The sequence below is a fragment of the Gavia stellata genome, chromosome 1, assembly GCF_030936135.1.
Source record: "Gavia stellata isolate bGavSte3 chromosome 1, bGavSte3.hap2, whole genome shotgun sequence".
Lineage (NCBI taxonomy): Eukaryota > Metazoa > Chordata > Aves > Gaviiformes > Gaviidae > Gavia > Gavia stellata.
This window is the reverse complement of record NC_082594.1, coordinates 58,454,942-58,475,852: the sequence shown is the minus strand read 5'-3', so window position 1 is coordinate 58,475,852 and position 20,911 is coordinate 58,454,942. Positions and strand designations below refer to the sequence as shown.

Sequence of the window (20,911 nt, the reverse complement as noted above, 5' to 3'; positions counted from 1 at the left end):
TAAGCGTTGGGTCCCTAATTGAAGATTATTCTTAATGACAGTATTAGTTTTTAACCTTAAATATTTTTAAGCCATATGCCATACTAATATATTAATGTTTATTCCAATATAATGAGCATGACTGGATATGTGAAGGTTTTCAGTCCCTACCAAATGTACAACAAATGGAAGATACTAAAATGAAAGAGACTACCATCCACCTTTTATTCGTGTATTTAAGTCTTAAAAAAGACAATTCTTTAAAATTACTGGTTTTTTCAGACATAACTACTTACAATTAAACTTTATCCTGATACTTTGCAGAAAACACCTTAAACATCAAGTAAGAGGACTGCTGACATATGATGCAAGAGATGTGGGTTCCGTTCCATACCTCGCCACAGACTTCCTGTGCAATTTCTAGCAAGTCCCTTGAGCTCTGAACCTCTGTTCTCTATCTGAAGAAAACAACAGTCATCAGATTTAACCTCTGAACGCCTGTGGCACATAAACATTTCCAGGGTCTTCCATCCTTCGCAATGGAGGTAACCTGAACACCCTGAAGGATGCATTACCAGTTTTGCTTGCTCTTCAAGAGAAAAACATCCCCCATCCCAGTTACTCTCAGCAGTAGGCTATGTAACACCACAAATTTTCTTCTTAAGTTTTGAGAATGGATACGTTAGGGCAGATTCTGCACCAACAGCAAGCTTACGAGCAGAAAGAATAAAGCTTTTGGATTAGGTGTGCTTCAGACTGGGAACAAGAACACCAGCATGGGGGACAAAGCCGAGGTTGTTGCCTCACATCAACTCCACCGGCTTCAGCAGAACTGCAAGGGCTCACAATATCTTAACGCATAGGCTAACATTGAGGGATTTCTCCTTCTCCTCCTTTCTCATCCATGCAAAACTTCTACAAGGTCAAAAAGCCTGCATATTCTGATGATGTGGGATTGAAAAGGTCCCTTTGCAAAGGCAATGAAAAATGGAGATACCTGTTTAAAGCAATATAAGCCTCTTGCACATCATACAGCAAATCTACAGATTCTAATTAATTTATTACATTGCTGTGTTCAAAGAACTTAACAGTGACCCTAACATGCCTTATCATTTATCTATCGATACATGCTTTGTCACAAGAAGTTTCTCGCAGAAGCATATCTCTTGACATGCAAACCTTTAGATGAATTACTATAGTATTTTAAAATATACTATAAACATACTGCACAAGGAAGCATTGACAAAGGTGGGGGAGAAGGAAAGTGACCAAACAGATTTGTACCAATTCAGATGTAGCAAAGTTTATGCCTGTAGCTGGGTTAAAGAAAAATCTTTGAGATGAATATAGTGTTAATATTCCATTTGGAAAAGCTGAAGCATGATCCAGTCCTTCTATAAAGAACAGAGTCTGGCAAATAATTTATGACAATGGTAGGTCTAGTTTCTTATAGATTCAGTCAATGCTGACATCTAAAGCTCTAGTTTTTTCTTTCTGCCTACAACTGTTCCCCTCACCATTCTCCAGTCCATAATTAGGGTTAAGCACATGCCACAGCTTTTTCAACAACTAGAGCACTAACAGGGTCTCTTTCCCACCACCAATTCAGATAGAACTTAATACTTATTTAGATTTCTAATTCGTTCCAGACTCTGAATCACAGAACCACTGGGGACGGAAGGGACCTTGGGAGGTCTCTAGTCCAACCCCCTACTCAGAGCAAGGTCAGCCAGGAAGTCTCAACCAGTTCACTCAGGGCTATGTACAGTTCAGTCTTGAAAACCTCCAAGGACAGACTTTCCACAACTTCTTTGGCAACTTGTCCCAGCATTTAATTTAGTTTAACTTTGCCACAGAATTCAAAACTTACTGGCAGGTAACAGAGGAAGATGAGACAAGCAGACAACTGAGTTGCATAAGGCTTGTTTCCATAAAAAATGGGCTGAGAAACAAATGCCAAAGCTATACAAGTATTTATAGCTATTCATTTATGTAGAGGAACTGATAATCATACTTACAGGACTCAAGATAGACATATATCCTAGCATTATGAAAGCAAAGTGAATTAACCAGATTTTGCAGAATTAACTAAAGCTTAAGCATAAGTTATCGTTAACTTCAATTCTTTATCCTTGTTTATTCAAATTATAGAAAGCTAAAATTTTAGTGGAAACACAAGGTAAAAACTTTGGCTAGAAAAAATAGTCAAATGCATATGCATTTTAAAAGGGCCAGAAGACTATAGTCCTGTAAGGTATTATTTCACTCTTCAAAGTGAAGACACTCTTATACTCATTTAACCAATTTATAATCACTGATAGAAATCCCACTGCAAAACTTAAATTATTCTAATAGGATTTTCTCTAGCTCATTAAAATTACACTTTTACAGCCTTCAAGAATAGGCCTAACAATTAACTCAAAACCTTCTTAGTAGCATCACCTGCTTCAAAAGGATTAGAGTTCAGGAATGGTCACGTTGTGTCATCCAGTCAGAACCACACAAAAAGCAACAGCTTCTCCTCCATGTCAAGGTGAGAGTCTTCTTACTCCATGAAGTCAGAGCTGCTGACTTTCAGCACTACCCAGATTTAGCCTCTGAAAACATATGCAAGCCTGGATCACAAAATTCACCTATGACAATTTGATTGCCATTACCTGGTCTGTAGAATCAAGCATTACTTATGGATATGAACTGCATTTCCATAGTGACTTTTATTTATTTGTTTTTTAAATAATTTGACCTTTCTGCAATAAGCCTGACTTCAGGTCACTTAAAACTTAAACGGTAAAATAAAAATAATGTAATTAAGAGGCAAACAACCTGGCATAAATTTCTGCTCTCTCATCAACCCCTGTGTAGAAGCTAAGGCAGATAGATACCAGAGTTTATATGATATTGCATAGCCTGAAGAGAATTTGTGTGCCTAGTACGAAGCAGAGACTTCTTTGTTGCCCTAGTAACCAGAGAAGAATACAGTTTAATGTCCTTCAAGCTAATAAAAATATCCTACAATGCTTATAAGAAAGCTTTGCAAAAAAATGCTATGTTGAGACAGATTTTCCTCACAACGGTACGATTAGGTTACAAGTCTGGGTATTTTTCTGAAGATAGACTATTTTACAGAAACTCTAAGCGAGTGGCCATGCTGGTATAGTGAACCAATTTAGGAGAAAATAGTGCAAGTTCTACCATTTTATTTTTTACTTCAGAAGTAGTATTACAACTTCATATCCTTTTGACTATAGTCAAGCCCTCTTTTACCAAAATAAAATTTGTCACCAACAAAGAAAAAAACAGATATGAATCCAAAGGCCTTGACTAGTTTCATCAGCAGATGCTCTGAAAACCTCTTCACTCCTGCTGAGTTTCTACCAGAACGTTTGACTTCTAACTTGGGAAAGAAAAACATTTGCCATGACTTCAGAAAGTTGGTGGCCCTTATCTTACAGAATAATTTATCTAATTACCATAAGCCTGGCTTAAATAATTGGAATGTTTGAATGAACAGAGCACCAAGAAGGTTTTCTTCTCCAGTTTTCAGAAGTGACCTCCATCTCTAACAACTCAACTTTGTAACTCTAGAAATTTGATTCAAAAATAGCACATCAGCTAGTTAAGTCAAACTGTTTCCATATCTAAAGACAAATATATAAATATAAGAGCTTCCAAAAACTTGTGGGATTTTTTTTTTCTTGGTTGTTTGTTTTTTTTTAAATAAGTTTTGGTTTATCTTCAAGTATAAAATACTGCCTCCCAGCATACTACCTCTATAAGACAACTATAAAGTGTGATTTACCCATAACCTCTCTTCTATGTTGAGCATAAACGTCAGAAATAATTTTCTTAGGAACATTTTTCATTCTTCCTACAGTAAGACAGGTACCAATTACAGAAAAAAACCCAACAGACTACTTCACTCTAAATCAGCATCCTGAATATATTGGAAGACTTGAAACTAAAGTTTACCCATTCTAATATCCAGAACTTTCCTAGTAAGAACTTGTTTATAAAATGACATCAGATACAGGGTATCTAGTACATGAAACAGTAAAATCTAGACATTTTATTCTTTCTTACATGTGTGTATGTATATCTCAAATCTAATATTTGAGTAACTATTAAAATGAAACCAGCTAGAATGAGTAACTCAGGATCATAGTCATAGTCTCATATGTTGAGCTATTCATATTTTAACTACTGTATAAATGTTAATTTCTTTGGGTCTAGCCTAGTTTTTAAAACCCTTTTCCTTTAAAACTCCCTCTTCCCAGTAGAGTTTTACTAACATGACTGACAGCCATTTTATTGTCTATGAAGACACTTTGTGGCACTCAATCACCTTGAAGACCATTTTATCTTGCACATGTTAACCCTATCAGCTATTAGGCCATGCCTGCACCAGCACGGTTAGCCTCCAGGACTCCGTCACCACCCAGCTGCCCACGCTGCTGCATCTCTGGGGCTTTAGGCACCTGGCTGCTTTGGGCAGTGCCAAAGCTGTGTCAGCAGCGGAGCGAGTGCACCAGGGGCAGAGCCCAAGGCTCCTGACTGTCAGCATCCCTAGGGCACTGGAGCACCTCCGTGCTGCCATTTTGCCAGTGGCTGTATGCCACCTGATGGCCTGTGTCACCCAAAAAGACAATTATTCAGCTGACGGAAAGGGTGGGCTTTGCCAGCTGACAGAAAAAGCAACCTGTGTGAGAGAGGGAGGGAGAGAGAAAAAGAATGAAAACCTTCACAACAAGAGGCCATGTCTCTTACCAACTTTTTTTTCCCAGAGGGAGAATAAACAAGCCAGGTCAACCTAAATAATTTCTTTAAAATGTTGCAAATTCCATCACGGACACCGATTTTAATACTGCTTAAATTAGGTAGGAAACAAACAATGTGGCTTTACATTGGTTTAACCAAACTTCTTCAGAAAGTAACTTAGTAACAACATTTTCATATGTGGACAAATACTATTTTCACAGAATCACTAAGGTTGGAAAAGACCTGTAAGATCATCAGGTCCAACCATTAACCCAACACCACCATGCCCACCAAACCGTGTCCTGCAATGCCATGTCCACATGTTCCTTGAACACCTCCAGGGAGGGTGAATCCACCACTTCCCTGGGCAGCCTGGTCCAGTGTTTCACCACTCTCTCAGTAAAGAAATTTTTCCTAATATCGAGTCTGAACCTCCCCTGGCGCAACTTGAGGCCATTTCCTCTTGTCCTATCGCTTGTCACTTGGGAGAAGAGACCAACACCCACCTCTCTGCAACCCCCTTTCAGGTAATTGCAGAGAGCGATAAGGTCTCCCCTCAGCCTCTTCTCCAGACTGAACAACCCCAGTTCCCTCAGCCGCTCCTCATAAGACTTGTGTTCCAGAACCCTCACCAGCTTCGTCGCCCTTCTCTGGACACACTCCAGCACCTCAATGTCCTTCTTGTAGTGAGGCGCCCAAAACTGAACACAGGATTCGAGGTGCGGCCTCACCAGCGCCGAGTTCAGGGGCACAATCACCTCCCTACTCCCGCTGGCCACACTATTCCTGATACTTCTTTTAAACAGAAGATGACTGCAGAACCTATTGAAATCCACATTTTGGGTTTTTTTTGTCCTGACTCCTGACCCCACAGAGTGGAAGACTGAAAAATCCCTCTGCCCATATATTTGTGTTTACATGTACATTTTAGCTGTACCTTTCTGAGTAAACCTATTTTTAAAGTGGCAGCACTTAGGTAGGTAACAGTTTGTGAAAGACTCTAAACTATAATGTACTTCATTTTATTCTGAGAAACAAAATATCACCCCAATATATTTGAATGTCTGTTTGTCACATTCTAGGTACAGAAAGGATGATAATTTGTATACTTAATTTGTATACTTAACCCTCAAAGAGACAGTAATAATGGTAAGAAAATATTTGAGGAATCTGGATTTTTTTTAAGAAAGAGCCTATATTTAAAGGTGCTACACACCCTAGTGTCCATTACACCGTCTTCATTGAATCACTAATTGGTAACTAGAATTTCCTGAAAATAGTCCACTAATTATTTTTTCCACATTAAGTTGTCCTATGCAGAAAGGCCATTTCAATTAATATGAAGGTGTGTGCGGGGGCGTGAAGCCCAGACTGTTCCCAGTCCTTTTAATCTAACCACATTTCTTGCTAACAGACAGAAAGTCTTTCAAAGGAAGGTGTTTTGATCATCTCTGGGAGAAGAATGTAGACTTCAATTACCAGTCCAATTATCCCAGCTAGGAAGGCAATACAATTGCTTAATTTTAGAGTAATAAGGGACTTTCAAGGTGTGCCTTCTCAGCTTTCATCCAAGATTGAGCTTTCCATTGTCCCTCTCTGGCAGATGAAGCTACCATGATGGCAGTCACTATTCCTGAATAAAAACCATCTGGAAGAGAATTCAACATACACTAAGTTCAGAGATTTCACACCTTTAGGTGATTTGTTTTCTTTCTTGAATATGCTCATCATCAATTTAAAAAAGGATGCTTTTTTTTTTTAATCTATTTTAGCCAAATAGAGTTTACTAGGGTTAGAACAAAATAAAGAAGAAAAAAGCAATATCCTGCAATAAACAGCAAATCATATTGAACGACCAAGTTCTTGAGAATCCATGGAAAGAATACAGGGTAACCCCCCCCCAACCTGTTTTCTTTCCCATGTTGTGCCTACAAGGTAGCAATTCTTCCCAGAGGCGAAAGTTTTGTAACCACAGTTTTTTTCTCAATGTATCCATATGAGGCCTAGGGATACACCAGTAAACCCTGCAATACACAGTATGCACGTCACCCTCCTTCCCTCTTCCTTACGTTCCAGAGCAATCCGAACCTTTTAAGTTCAAGTATCCTGACCCCAGCTTTCTGTATATTTTATTTTTCTTTTCAGAACACAGTTACATTGTAAACTTCAGTAGGTAAAAACTGAATTATGTGGATTTGTTTAATCAAAGAGTTACAAAAGTAGTAAGAGGAAGCAGTCAGGAGAAACCACCTTTCCATCATCAGATCAGACTACCATGATGCTTATCTTGAGCTTCTTGTGATACAACTTTTAAACAGATAATGGTATTTTGAACTTGCCTGCTATAGTTTAGTAGTATGACTGAGGGTTCATATTGTCTGCAAGTGCCAGTCATTTCCACCCCTTGAGAAAGGGCCCTGCTTTTAGCTAAACGTTCACATTATGTCTCCTGTCTATAAACCATTACAGCTGCCCAGTAGTTGAACTCTGGGCAACTATGAACGTAACCGACAGCGTAAACCAGAAAGATGGAAAGAACAGTAGCTCTGGTCCATCAGGAGGCTGTCCGAGGACTGCATTTACTCACTGTGGTTCCTGAAAACCACCCTTGCACAGATGCAGAGCAACTCCAGCAATCCTCCAATTACGTGGTCAGTGCAGAATCTGAGGCATAGGGCCTAGTGGCAGCAGGACTATTTCCACAGTAATGCCAAACCTTTAAGTAAAAACCGGTAGTCAGAGTGGTAATAGGAAGAGCATTCCTTGACAACAGTTGCTGACAGACTCATCTGATGGGTAGCAAGCATCTGACTTTGGTTGCTATGAAATCTGGTTACAGAGAGCACTAGAAATAAAAAGGTTACAAGAGGTTTGACTAAAAACTGCTAGATGGTAAACAGACTCATCAGAAATTTGCAGCAACTACATAATAAGACAGTGATACTTTGGTAAGCAACAGAGGTTACACAATCCCAGATGGAATGACTATAATGTATATAGTGCCAGACTAGAGGCAAGACCATTAGATATCCATTTGCATAGTACAGGCAAAATTATCATCTGATCCCTAATGTTATCTTTAAAGGCAGCAGAGGGTTCTTCAAACCTAATCCCACCAAAACATAGCCATTCATTCACCACATCAACAGGCAGCCTAGCTTCTCCACAATTTGAATCAAATTTGGGAACATCTGGATTGAGCTAAATTCCAGAACATGGCATCCTGCCTAAATTTTACGGAACGTCATTGAGGATAAAGGAGCAGAAGGCTATCTATTCTCACATGGCCAACCTATAACAACTACTGGAGAAGCAGATGATATGAAGATAGCCTGCTGAGTGTCCGCAGCCTTTAATGTTAAGTGAGGCTGCAAATCCAAACTAGGGGAAACACAGAAGAGATGCCTATGAAGACAAATTAATCAAGTTTCTTCACGTTTAATATTTAACCTTAACTCTCAGCAGGCTATCTTCATATCATCTGCTTCTCCAGTTTCTTCCTAGGAAAGAGTCTATCATCCCTCAGACAAATATTTGTATGAGGATAGCCACCTAAGTAGATTCTACTCCAAATAATAATGTTATAATGAGCTATATAATATAACCTGTGCATAGAACTCCTTTTTAAGAGAAAGAAGGCATCTGAAGTACGAGAATTGCCGAGCCCATGCTGGGGATGATATGATCATGTGGTCTACTCAATATTATGAACTAACAAGATCCATACAAAGGCATTCAAGAATTCACTGCTCAAAACGTAAGGAATGAATCTGACATGAAAAAGCAGGAGGTAAAGAGAGGAAAACATTCTGATGGCAAATATTTCTGGTCCTGAATGCAAAACCAAGGTAGGCAAATATATTGGGACTCCAGAAGAGTTTAGGGAACCGTGTCCAAGAGACTACTCCACAGAATTTCTGCCTACACACTTAATTTCTTGACAGGCCACATCCACCTAAGATTTTTGTCAAAACAAGGTAGCTGCCTGAAGGCCTACAGCTGTGCAAGCCCAGCTGAGCCATATATTAGAACCACAACAGGGTTACACACCTAAGCTCTCTTGGGATTTACAGATAAGGCATGCAAGCAGGTAAGTCCTTCAAGAGGCCCAATTCACTAAACATTCCTCTGTGAATCTAGCAACACACGAATAGTAAGACACTAATAACAAACACAACAGATATAACTTCCATACAAAGCCATGGGAATAAAAGCAAGTAGTGGCAATGCTGTTTCTCGCATTTAACATAGCAGTACAGTGATTACAGCACTGATCAAAGGAGGTGAAAGACCCGCAACATACACCTTATTTAGTCATAGGAGTTCCACGTCTGCTTTTCCCAGAAGACTGCCCTATCCATTAAGCTACAAATGAGGTTGAGAAAATACTCAATCTTCCTTTTGAAGACAAGCCGCCATGAAGGCAAATCCACAAATGCGGAGGGAACAACAACAGAAAAAGATCAGGTGTACAAACTGAAGAAAGATATTACCGACTGAAACCCAGGGATTTCTCAGGACTGCTTATTCACTTTACCTGAAGAAGTCACTGCAAAAATGCAAAATCAATATCCCATACAATGAATGGTCACCAGAAGACTCCCCTAGTCCAGGTGACCACAATATTCCAGGAAAAGTCAGCTGTTGCTCCATGATGACATAATGGCTTCCATTTTTCTCCCATTCTTTTAGAATTTAGGTGTTTTGATCAGTGAAAGGACTTGCCTCTCAAGAGGATAGATTCTACACACATAAGGAGATAGTTCAAGTGGTTTGCTGCAACAGGACTACACACCTCAGAGCAAAGCAGATTCCTAAAGAACTGACACAGAAAAGAAACACTAAGCTATTTTGCAAGAGCAATTTCTCATTTATTTCTCAACGAAACACAAGAAAAGAAAAGGCTGACATTGGGGGGCGGTGGGGAGGGAAGCATCTCCTCCAGTGCATTGCATGTTCAGAAGAGCAATTCCAGGATTCCCTGCTTTGGGCAGCATCCTGCACACTTGGTACAAAAACAAAACCAACCTCTCCTACCCCCAAACCCCCCACTGTACACTGAGGAGGTTATCTGTTAAAGAACCCAAGTAGATCAAACAGATTTAAGTGGTACTACATTGACACCCCCCCCCAATCCCCTCCCCAAACCTAACACCACACCCAAACGGATGAAAGCAATGGGAGAATTCATTCCAAATTACTGCTTGGATTTCAATTGTGGACCACAGTATTAACCCAGAAGGTGACTCATGGTTCTCTCTTCCAGGCTTTGTAGGGAGTAACCTTCATGTCAGCTACCAAGAGTCTAACTGCTTCTGAGACTAGCAGAGCAGATGCCTTCTTTAAGCAGTGAGATGGAGAGCCCAGATTTGATTGAAGACTGAGAAGCACTCAGACTAGTTAGATTTTTTTTTGGGGGGTGGTGTGGGGGGGGTATGAAAAGCATCTGATAAAATGCTCCAGAACAAATAGTTCAAGGTGATCATCTTCTGCCCTCCAAATTATTTTCAAAAAGAAATTGAATTCCTAAAGTTAAAAAAAATCCTAAACCACACAAACATAACACACCACCTTTTGACTGGTTTTCAGCAGAATTATTACAGCAGAAGAGTTTTGAACCTGGAGATAGAAGATTACTACTAGGAAAATCCTTTACAACACCAAGTCCTTTTGGCAGTAGAAAGTAATCCACAGACTGAAAATATACCTTCCTCAAAACAGTGTACAAATAGCAATATACAAATAAGGACTGCCATCATGTAGTTAAAAAAACATATGTCCAGGATTCTGCATCATGGCCAAGTGCAATTAAATACAGAGGTGGGTGAAATAAGAAAAACAGATTCTTTTTCTCACTCATTTATAACTTTTGGGGAAAATGGTATAAAACCCAGACATTTCATATTCATTGTTTTGTTCTGACAAAAACAACGCGCTTCTAAAATTTAAAAGTTAAATTGAAAACTTGGTAAGGAAATTTCAAAACAAAAGCAGTTCTTGAGGAAAGACAATTTATACATTTCTAGATAAGTCTTACAAAAGTTCATGGCTTTTTTGAAAGAAAAAAGCATTCAAATTATTTGCACATTTATAAAACATTTCAAGTAAGATTTTGTACAGCAGTTAAAAGGATCTTACAGCAATGTGGGAAACTGCAACCAGATCTAATCAGATAAAGTAGGTTGATCAGTCCTGGCTTATCCTCTATATTGTAAAAAGTATTAGGAGTAAGAGGGCAAACAGTACAAACATTCTCCTATCAAAACTTTCTCATTACAGCAAGCGCACATATAGCCCAGAGGTGATCTATGTGGCTAGTTCTTGAAAGCATCTTTTCTTGCAATTAATCAGAAATCCAGGACCAAAGCTCTTCTTCACAACATTCAGAGCACTTCAAGTTCAGTGCCCTTATCCAATTCATTTCCAGTTCAAATTAAATTGTGGCTGAGTTGATACTCACACGGGAATCTCAAATGCTATTAATCTTTTAGTTAAGGTGGCTACCTGATAACCAGAACAATAATGGGAAATCACCAAACCATTCTATAAAATAAGAGTTACATTTTATTTTACCCCAGACCACTACCCTAAGCTATTGCATTCTAATATTTTAAAATGCTTTAATGTCTGCCTCATTACCCTGACTTTTTGCAGGAGATCATAAAAATATTTTAAAAGACGTTAAAGCTCTATCTACATGACGCAAATGATGTTTCAAAACTAGCTAATCAACTCTAAAACACTTCCTCTTTTTTTTGTCCTTCACCTGATCTTTCACCTAGTCTAGGCCTAATCAAGACAAGAATTAAAATATTGTCACCATTGCATTTTTAAAGAGTACAGCAGCAACTAATTGAGCTATCCCCATGACATTAATGTTGAGAAAGGATAATGTGCCCATATCACACCTTTAATTCTCTTGTCTAGACTAGGATTTAAGACAACACAGCTGCTAAAATACAACCCATTGACAAAGAAAGTGTTCGAGTTGCACTCATCATTGTAAATTGTACCTAGACTATACTGTTTGCCTTAGTGCAGCAAAAACTGAATACTAGCCCTGTATTAGAAACCTCTGGGGAAAAAAACCCCAAAAAACAGACCAGCAGGAAGCTAATGAATAAGAGAATATGAAGAAGCAGATAGCTATAGTTCTTGTTACCTTAACAATCACGTAAACCTTTGTACAAGTCACTACGTGCCAGGATAATTTAGCACTGCAGTCCCAATTGCTTCCCTATTCTCTCTCAAAATGTTATCATCACATACCACCTACACAATTTACAAGGAGGAAAAAAGGGAAAAAAAAAAAAAAAAGATGTTTGAGCAACACTTGCAATATTTCAGAAATTAAATAACCTGTAACCCCAGGTTTGTTCTTAGGCGCAAAAAATAAAAATCTGACACTGAATTATTAAGGGGAAAACTAGAAAAAGAATGGATTTAATGATTTTTGGGAGAGCCACCCACTCAGACGTTTCAAATTTTATTCATCTAGGAAAACTTTCAATCACCAAAGAACGGCTGTATTTGAAATTTCAGACCAAAAAGCATGCCTGCTAACATAAGAGTTTTAAGTAAAAATACTGCTACCCAGAATGCTTTATGTATGACCAAACAACAAAATTTGTTTCTATCCACAGACTATCCAAGTGAAGAGTAGAGAGCCGTGGTTATTTTGAAAGAAAAGATGCAAGTTACTGCCAACTGTGTTGGCTATAAAAAATGGTATTTAAAGAATTATTGTCCTCTAAGCAAAACAGAAATTTAAAGGCAAAACAGAAATTCTAATGAGCAATGATTTTTTTTGATAAAATTTTCCAAATATTCATTGCAAAAATCTGTGTCAAAACAGCTTAATGAATAGCAAGACAGAAAACATTCAACCCCAAGTATTAGTGCTATATTATTGTACTAAACTATGAAAGCTATTAAAGTCACTGTTATATTTGGTCTTTAACACATTAAATAGCATTTTTACAACACAGACACGATCAAGCAACACTGTATAACTGAAAACAAATTTAAGAAGTCTTGCCACATACTATTTGACAATTGTAGCTATCCGTATTTATTCACGCATCTCTACAACAACATGAGCTACAGCAGCAATTAAGACCTGGAAAGAGAAGATGATGCTAAATGATACAGGCATCATAAAAAAAGATATGCTATACTATAAACTACTACAATCTAAACTAAACATGCATACAAAAGGAGCTTGCCTACCTGGCTTTTTCAATAAAAGTCCAAAGAACACCTAAAAAGCAGGAGGGGACAAAAAGATTTACTTTCAGTGCCCACATACAGATGCTATCATGTCACTTTACCTTACAAAGAAAAATAAATGAATCTTGGAAAGGAATACCTATACGGTTAGCTGGGGACAGGGGGGGAAGCAGCCAAAAACCCCAAAACATTAGAAAACTCTGGTTATAATTATTGTCTCAAGTTTTCATGGTTTCCACAGAAAGTAACTTAAAGTAGCATGAATATTTCAGATTATCAAGAAAGCGGGCTGGGAAGAAAGAGTCAAGAGAACTCTATGAGTATGGAATTTAATTCAAAACATTAAAGGTAATATGCTCCAAAGATGCATGTGCACCTTGAAATACCCAAGTTTAAGACTAAGCCAAGGAACTTTAGAATAATCTCCTACAGCTTAAAATTGCACACTGTCAGAGACATTTTTAGAGGATTGTCTGTGTATGAATTCCCCAGTTAAATCAAGAAACCTATAATTTTGTTTGACAGAATTAGTTCATTAATTTCAAATTAAAACAAAGATCGATTCACTAAAAAAAATTAAAAAATCTAAACTCTATAGAGCCAGAAAGAAGTGTTGTAAAGTTATTTTAAAAGCACGAGAGCACAAAGAGAAACTAAAAATCTGCATTTAAAACTAAATAAATTTTACAGTAATGTTCTGTATCCTACAAATTTGTACTCTTTCTATTATAGATACTTTCCAGGGGACAGTCTACATATCAGTTCCCCAATAAGACACAGGAGATGGCCACACAGCTGAAGGCTCTGATGTTATATACAGGGTCAATTTGATACAACTGACTACTTCTGTTTACCACTTCTTTATTTCTCTACAGATGCTTAAAATATTAGCATTTTCTTCTTATAAATCAATAAGGTTCTCACCTGAGAAACAGCTATCCATAGGCGTCCCTTTAAAATAAAAAAAATAAAAAAAGAGGCCAGTGTAGCGCTTCTGTTTTACTTAAGTATTTTAACACAATGGCTGATGTCAGCACCATGTCAGAACTTTGTTCAGGTTCCCAAGTTTTCTTAGAAATATGTACACGTGTTCGACAGGATTTAAAATCCATTGATCTGTTCTTGCAATAAAGTGCTAAGTTTCATCTGATGGGTGCATAAGAGTGGCTGGCAGCTTGGCCAGGCATCCTGTGGGAGACGGGGACCATGCTTAGTCCCTGCCCTGCCTTTTTCCATTTAAAGATGAGTACTCTAATCAATCCACTACATTGAGATTACTGCAAGAAAAAAACCTCTTACTAAAAAAATTCCCAGGATTTCAGGTCTATTCTGATTTCTAACATCTCTATGTGGCTAGCACCTATGTAATTCCCTAGACATTTGTCAACCTTTTACATACAGTACTTCAGAAGGAATAGTATTTTCCAAGTTTCACTTCTGAACACTTAGGAATTTCTTCCTGGAACATTGGAGACACTTCTTTGGTTGAACGTGTGGTAACAGTGTTTATGAATAATTCTCTAAATAGTTCTCAAGATTAGAAAAATATTTTCTTAAAACAAAAAAACATGAGAAATACCTAGAATTTCAGAAAAATGGTAAATTCAACCTTGCTTAAAAGAGTACTTATTACAATGAAGAGTTAAACAACAAACTAAACTATTTCATCTCCTAAACCCTCTATATTTACTATCAGTCATCTGTATGATCATATTATCTAGTTTTAATGAGGATCTACACCCCTATGTGCTAAATGGTCTTTGAATAAAAACCATACTTAGTTTTCATAGTACTTGGAAAGCAACGTTTTCAAACTAGATATTTGAGCAATTTATCATTTCAAGTATAGTTTTTCAGACTTAATCACCATTAAGTCACTAAATACATCAATTATCATTGACTCAAGACTCTGATTTCACAATTAATAAATTCCAATAATTACATCTCTTGTATGTTTTAAATTACCACACAGAATCCCTAGACTGGGAAGCAGACTTTCATCCTGATGATAAACATCACCACAAAGAACATTCTCAACTCGGAGGCACATTTCTGTGATATTTCATAGCAATACACCTATATAATTTAGTCTGCATTTTCAGCCGATCTAAACGAACAAATTTTCTTGTCTTTGCTTCCTACAGAAAAAGCAATAGATTAATGAAATTTTTTTTTCACTACTTGAAATAAAATAGTATTTTTGAAAAATGCTTTAAGTAGAATCTGTTAGATTCTCCAAAACATGAAGACAACAGTCCTGTCTTTAAAGCACTGGTCAGACATCTAGAGAAACTATTGCAAGCGAAGAACCCTGAATTAACTTTGTGAGTTCTTTTTTATTTCTGTGCTTTAGTTTTCCGCTTGAATAGAAATAATAATACTTGTCTATTTCACAGGGTTCTACTAAAAATAGATATATTAAAGTCTGTAGGACAGATGAGAAATTACATTATTGAAGGCTACATAAGCACCTAGAATACGTATCCAACAAGGTTTAACATACCTTCATGGGAGAAAAACATTGGGAAAGTCATATCCAAAATTAAAGTTCAGTATATGGTAAATATCAGCAGATTCTCCTCAGAGAGCTTTCTAATCACACAAAAGACAAACACAAAAGAGTTAGACGTTACCTAACTCCTTTTTCCACAAAAAAAAAAAATTACACTGCTTAATATGCATACTCACTACTTATTTCTAAACCTTGTTATCTAACTGTGGTGTACTTCCAATCTGTTTCATTTGACAACTTCTGTTCTTATTTCACTGCAGACCTTCGGTGGCATGGGCCCACTCATCCAGTTTAGCCTTGCTCTCACAAATAAAAGGTTTCTCCAGAAAACAGCTCATTCTGAAACCACAGTGAATTCTGTCTGCAGCATAAACAACAGTCAGTTCTTTGCTGCCAAACTTGCAAATCCCTTTTGGAGGGAAAGAAGGTCTCAGAGTTGCAGCACCTACAGACGCACAGATAACATATTTTGTGTAGTATCTCACCAGGAGGCAGTAAAGCAGCAGTTGATTCCCTTTATCCTTCTAGTATACAGAAAGAAAGGAATAGCCTTCAAAGCTACCACATGAAAAATACTATCCTTACGTACACTCCATCTTCCCAACACTACAAACCCTAAGCATTTGCAAGAATCAGAAGAAACAAAGCTTAATGGACATATTTTGGCACAAGTGGGATCCAGAAACTGGTACTAGGTGCCTGAAACACTAAGGTCATGGGGCTGGAACAATGCATTTCAGATAAGCTGTCAATTGTACAGTGAATAGGAGCTCTCAAACTGTTTACTTAGCTATCATCATCAATGATAACAGCTTCAAACAAGCATGGAGGCACTCTTAAGTTCTTAAACCCAGAGACCAACCTTATACCTTTGGCCTCATTCTGCACAACCCACCACCCTACATTAGGACACTACCCCTCTGTCCTCCTACCTTCTGATTACACTCCTTATCCAGCAAAACAAGGCATCCACAGCTTCACTCTCCTAGGGCATATCCCCTTTCATCAGTTTCCTGCCCCCCACGTACTGATACCAAAGCACACTTTCCAGATAAGCAGGGCTAGTTGCAGGCACTGCAAGAAGAGCCGATTGCAGAAGCGATTGCTTTGTACAACACAAGCTACAGCCAAGCCACTCCTTGGGTAGAAACTATTCTAAGACGCAGCATCTGGAGGAAGAAGAATGTCAGCTGTGATTTTGTACCACAGAGATCCTTCATCCAACGCTGGCAGCATGCTGCATGGTGAGAAACTCCAGCAGAGAGTACAGTGAGCACTCTAGAAATCTTTTCCTTCTCCTCATCCTGTGCCTAAGCCGAACTGCTGGGGGTGCACTCATCCACTCAGAACCGACCGGGCTCCCTTACTGAAGGTAAAGCACCTTGACTCATTCTTAGAAAGTTCTAGATGAAAATGTTTTATTTACTTCAAAAAGAAGAATATGGTTTAAATGTAAACCACTTCCCAGGAAAGAACTTTAATTACTTGTTTAAAAGCTAGGGAGGCATCCTCTACTCTTGTTAAAGCCATGGACCATGCCTGAAAGGGATGCAAGGTTCCCACACTACACAGTACATGAAGAAGCTTGACTTTATTGCCATTAGGAGACTTCTCTGCAAACTGGGAGACCTGGATTTCAGCCTTGTGTCTAAGTCTATTTGTGCATTTTTTAATATTAATTAGCCATTTAATGAGAACAGAAACTATACTGGCAAAAGCGATCTCAACCTCTTCTAACCACTAGCTTCAGAGTTACGTAAAGGTCCACTTGTTTCCTCTCTTTCATCCATGAACATGTCATTCATGCCTATAAAGTAACTCAACTTCATCAGGTGGAGTGAATGACTGCCTTAGCTCAGATTGGCTTGGTATATGGTGGTTAGACCAGGGAAGCAGAAGACTCAAGGGTGCATCTCTTAACCTAAAGAGGGAATTTCACCTGGCTTTTCTACTTCTTGGCAGAGTAATTAAAATTACTCTAATTATATAATAACACAGGGATCCTTTCATCCAAAAAAAAAAAAAAAAAAAAGCAAGGACAACTTGCAAAATGCAGAGATACCTATCAGTTAGAGACCTGGCCAATTGGTTTTCAGGTACAATGAAAGTTCAGAACATTTTTAGATCATGGTTTTGTATCAATATAAGCATATAGTTGTCATTTTCGGGTACATCTCATCCAAAAACCCTAAGTAAACAGGACTATGATTATTTGTCTCTCAACATGGATTAAATTAATTTGTGCAACTGTAAATAATAATTTAGAAGTCGTTGTGCAGATACATATTATATCTGTAAATACGCATTCTTACAGTTTAACTGGTAAAAGGGCTGCAAGCTTAAGTCAACAGCACATTAGGTCTTACACTGCCTGCAAACTTCAGTCAAGTTCCAAAACATAACAACAAGAAGAGCCACAAATACGAGGTAAGCTGACAAGGAAAGATTTGGTACGCTTGCTGAAACTACATCTTTTTAATATTGCAAGTCAACAGCATATCCCTTTCAACTACAACTCAATTAAAATTTTCAGGACTCGCTAAAATTTCCAGGATTTCAGCTGCTTTTAGATTACTTCACATAAGTGAAATTTAGGATTAAAACATTGCTCATATGTCTTTCAAAGTACCTAACCAAAAGCCAAAAGTTGAAGTCTTGCAGTAAAAGAGATGGCAGAAGAAAAATAAGAGCACCATTTAGACCCTCTCTGAGCAGTGCTGAGTCAATGCAACTATGGAAGTACAAGTTGCTTCCTATTCTGCTTCACCTATCTACAGCTTGTCAGCTGGGGTCTGAATGCAGACGTTCCACTGCAAGGCACAACACAAGCTGCAAAAGCCACAGCTAGGCATTCAGAGACTTAATGAATTTGTATCACTGATTAAGCACAGGAAAGCCAAAAGCATTTATTAATGAATAAAGTCTACTGTAATTACTTAAAGAAAAACTGTTCTTCTGTAAGGCATGTGTGAACGATAAGGAACACAAGGATATGGAAAATGCATTTTCCATAATAGATTCAAAATAACTTCATTACATTGGTCTTTAGAAATCCCCAGTGAAAAAGTTAGGACACGCATTAAGAAACACCTATTATGAGAAAGTTGCAAGTCTCCAAAGATACCAGCACTTTGTCTCCTCCCTCCCCTTTCCCCTACTCACCCTCCTCCCCAATTTCAAAATACATCTTCCCCAGGCCTTGGTCTGGAATAGTAGTTTCTGTGAACAGACCATACCCAACCATATGATTAGCCATTATCACCTTTCATGCTCCTCTCTACATTAAGATAGAAATCCAACAGCTATGGTCCAACTAAGTTATTTACAAGGCTTTCCCTTTCAAATGTCCAAGCCAAAGCTACAACCAGTTCTGCGACATAATTACAACCTCTCTCCACAGGCAATAACAGATCTCTGTCTGCGATGATCTGGCCAGCGGCATTTTCTCATCCACGCTATGGTTCAAAAGGTTGCTGTGATTTCAAATGGTGCATCTACCCTTATTTGAGCGTGACTGGATGCATTTCAGCCGCTGACATCTAACTGATTGACACACATCTAAACAACGTAGTGGTTATAAAAATAAACTGGCAGTAGGCACCGGTGTTTCACCACTGTGGATTCACTGTAATAGAGTGGCTGGCAATGTGACTGCGGGAAATTTAAGAGAAACACCGGCATACACAAGGCCTAACGCTCACAGCCATCACCTTGTTACCAAGAAAGAGGCTTTGCGTTCTGCACTTTTAAGAGGAGTGGGAAGTTCACGGAAATACCTATGCAGATATCCGAAAAAGCAGATCTCTATCCGCCTTTGAAGACATGTGTGCTGCAGGAAAACACCCAGGCACTTCCCTTGAAAATCAGCTACAGCACGTCCACTAATAAAGTACACCCGAGGGCTGACCCGATACAACATTCAGGGAACTGCTTTTCCGCCCCCCGGTCACAGCCGTGGCACAGACTGCCGCCTGCCCGCCTGCGGCCAGCCTGCCTGCCATATTTCACGCAGGACCCCCCCAAACTTACCGCGTCGTAAACGCAAACGGGGGGGGAGGGCGAGCAGCGGAAACCGCTGGAGCCCCTGCCCCCGCTCCGTCACCCCTGCGGCTGGCGGCCGGCACCCGCCCACAGGGCGCCCGGGGCTGCGGGTGAGGCACCGGCGGGCGCGGGGGGGTCCTGCCGCCCAGGGGCGCCCCCGGGGAAGGAGGGAGGGAGGGAGGCGGGTGAGGGAAGGAAGCCGCGGGGCAGGCACCTGAGCGGGCAGCGGGCAGGGCGTGGGCAGCCCCCGGGCCGGAGATCCGGGCACTGCGGGGCGGCCCGGCGCGGGGAGGAGGGGACGGGGGGGGGGGAGGACGAAGGCGGGGGGGGGGGGCGGGCGGCCCGCAGGCCCCGGCGGGCCGGGCCGCAGGTGGGCGCCGGGCGCGGCCGTCGGAGGAGCGGCCGCCGGGCAAGTCACCTCTTGACGCGGATGATCTGGTCGCGCATGGGTCGGATGTCCTGGAAGCTCTGCTGGTTGACCAGGCTGTAGACGAGGATGAAGCCCTGCCCGTTCTTGATGTAGAGGTCCCGCATGGAGGCGAACTGCTCGGTGCCCGCCGTGTCCAGGATCTCCAGCACGGAGGGGGAGGCGTCCACCTCGATCTCCTTGCGGTAGAAGTCCTCGATGGTGGGGTCGTACTTCTCGATGAAGGTGCCGGTCACGAACTGCACCGTGAGCGCCGACTTCCCCACCCCGCCCGAGCCCAGCACCACCACCTTGTACTCGCGCATCCTCCCGCCGCCGCCAGCGCGGACCGCCCGCCCGACCCGCACCTGCCGACGGCCCCTCCTCACCCCCCCCGCCATGGGCCGCCCCGCCCTGCCCGCCGCCGCCCCCGCTCCGCTCGCGCCTGCCCGCCCGCCCGGCGGATGCTCCCGGCCGCGGCAGCTTCTGGGCGGCGCTGCCGGCGGCGGGGCCGCGCTCACGGGCTGCGGCGCGGCTGAGGTGGGGCGCCGGCCCCGCCCCCTCCTTCCCCTGTCGCCACGGCAACAGCCAACCGGCCGGCGCGCGGGGGGCGGGGGGGGGGGCGCTGAGGAGGAAGAAAGAACGGGGAGGAGGGCGGGCGGCGCCTCGTCACGTGGCGCCTCCCCGCGTCCCCCCCGCTCCCCGCCGGCGGGCGCCGGCCAACCGGCGGCCGCGGCAGCCCCACGTGACGCCGACGACAGCAGCGACTCGGCGGGTGGTGGTGGTGGCGGCGGCTGCCCGTCTCCTCCCGTCCCTCGTCCGGCGTTGTCGCCGTGGAGACAGCGACCCGCCCTCACCCCCAACCCGCTCTTCGGGCGAGCTCCGCGGCACGCGCTTGCCGGAGGGCCAACCAGCGGCCGCGCAGCGGTCACGCGCCGAGAGGGATGAGCCAATGGGAGCGCGGGCTGGGGGCGAGTGGGGTTGGGCGG

The 20,911-nt window shown here is 41.0% G+C and overlaps 1 protein-coding gene across 4 annotated transcripts in view; it reads right to left on the bottom strand.

Annotated features, from left to right (window-relative positions):
- Positions 1 to 20,257, bottom strand: part of RAP2A (RAP2A, member of RAS oncogene family) — a 32,879-nt gene extending 12,622 nt beyond the window's left edge. Inside the window, exons 1-2 of one of the 4 annotated variants that reach the window (XM_059815379.1) lie at positions 20,114 to 20,248; positions 19,935 to 20,062 (exon numbers count right to left, since the gene is read on the bottom strand). In XM_059815379.1, the coding sequence (XP_059671362.1) occupies positions 19,935 to 20,062; positions 20,114 to 20,248 (263 nt within the window). Of the gene's footprint in view, positions 1 to 19,934 lie in introns of all 4 variants that reach the window. The other 3 variants (XM_059815387.1, XM_059815395.1, XM_059815375.1) reach the window with 3 other exon arrangements.
- Between the last annotated feature and the right edge of the window lie 654 nt (positions 20,258 to 20,911).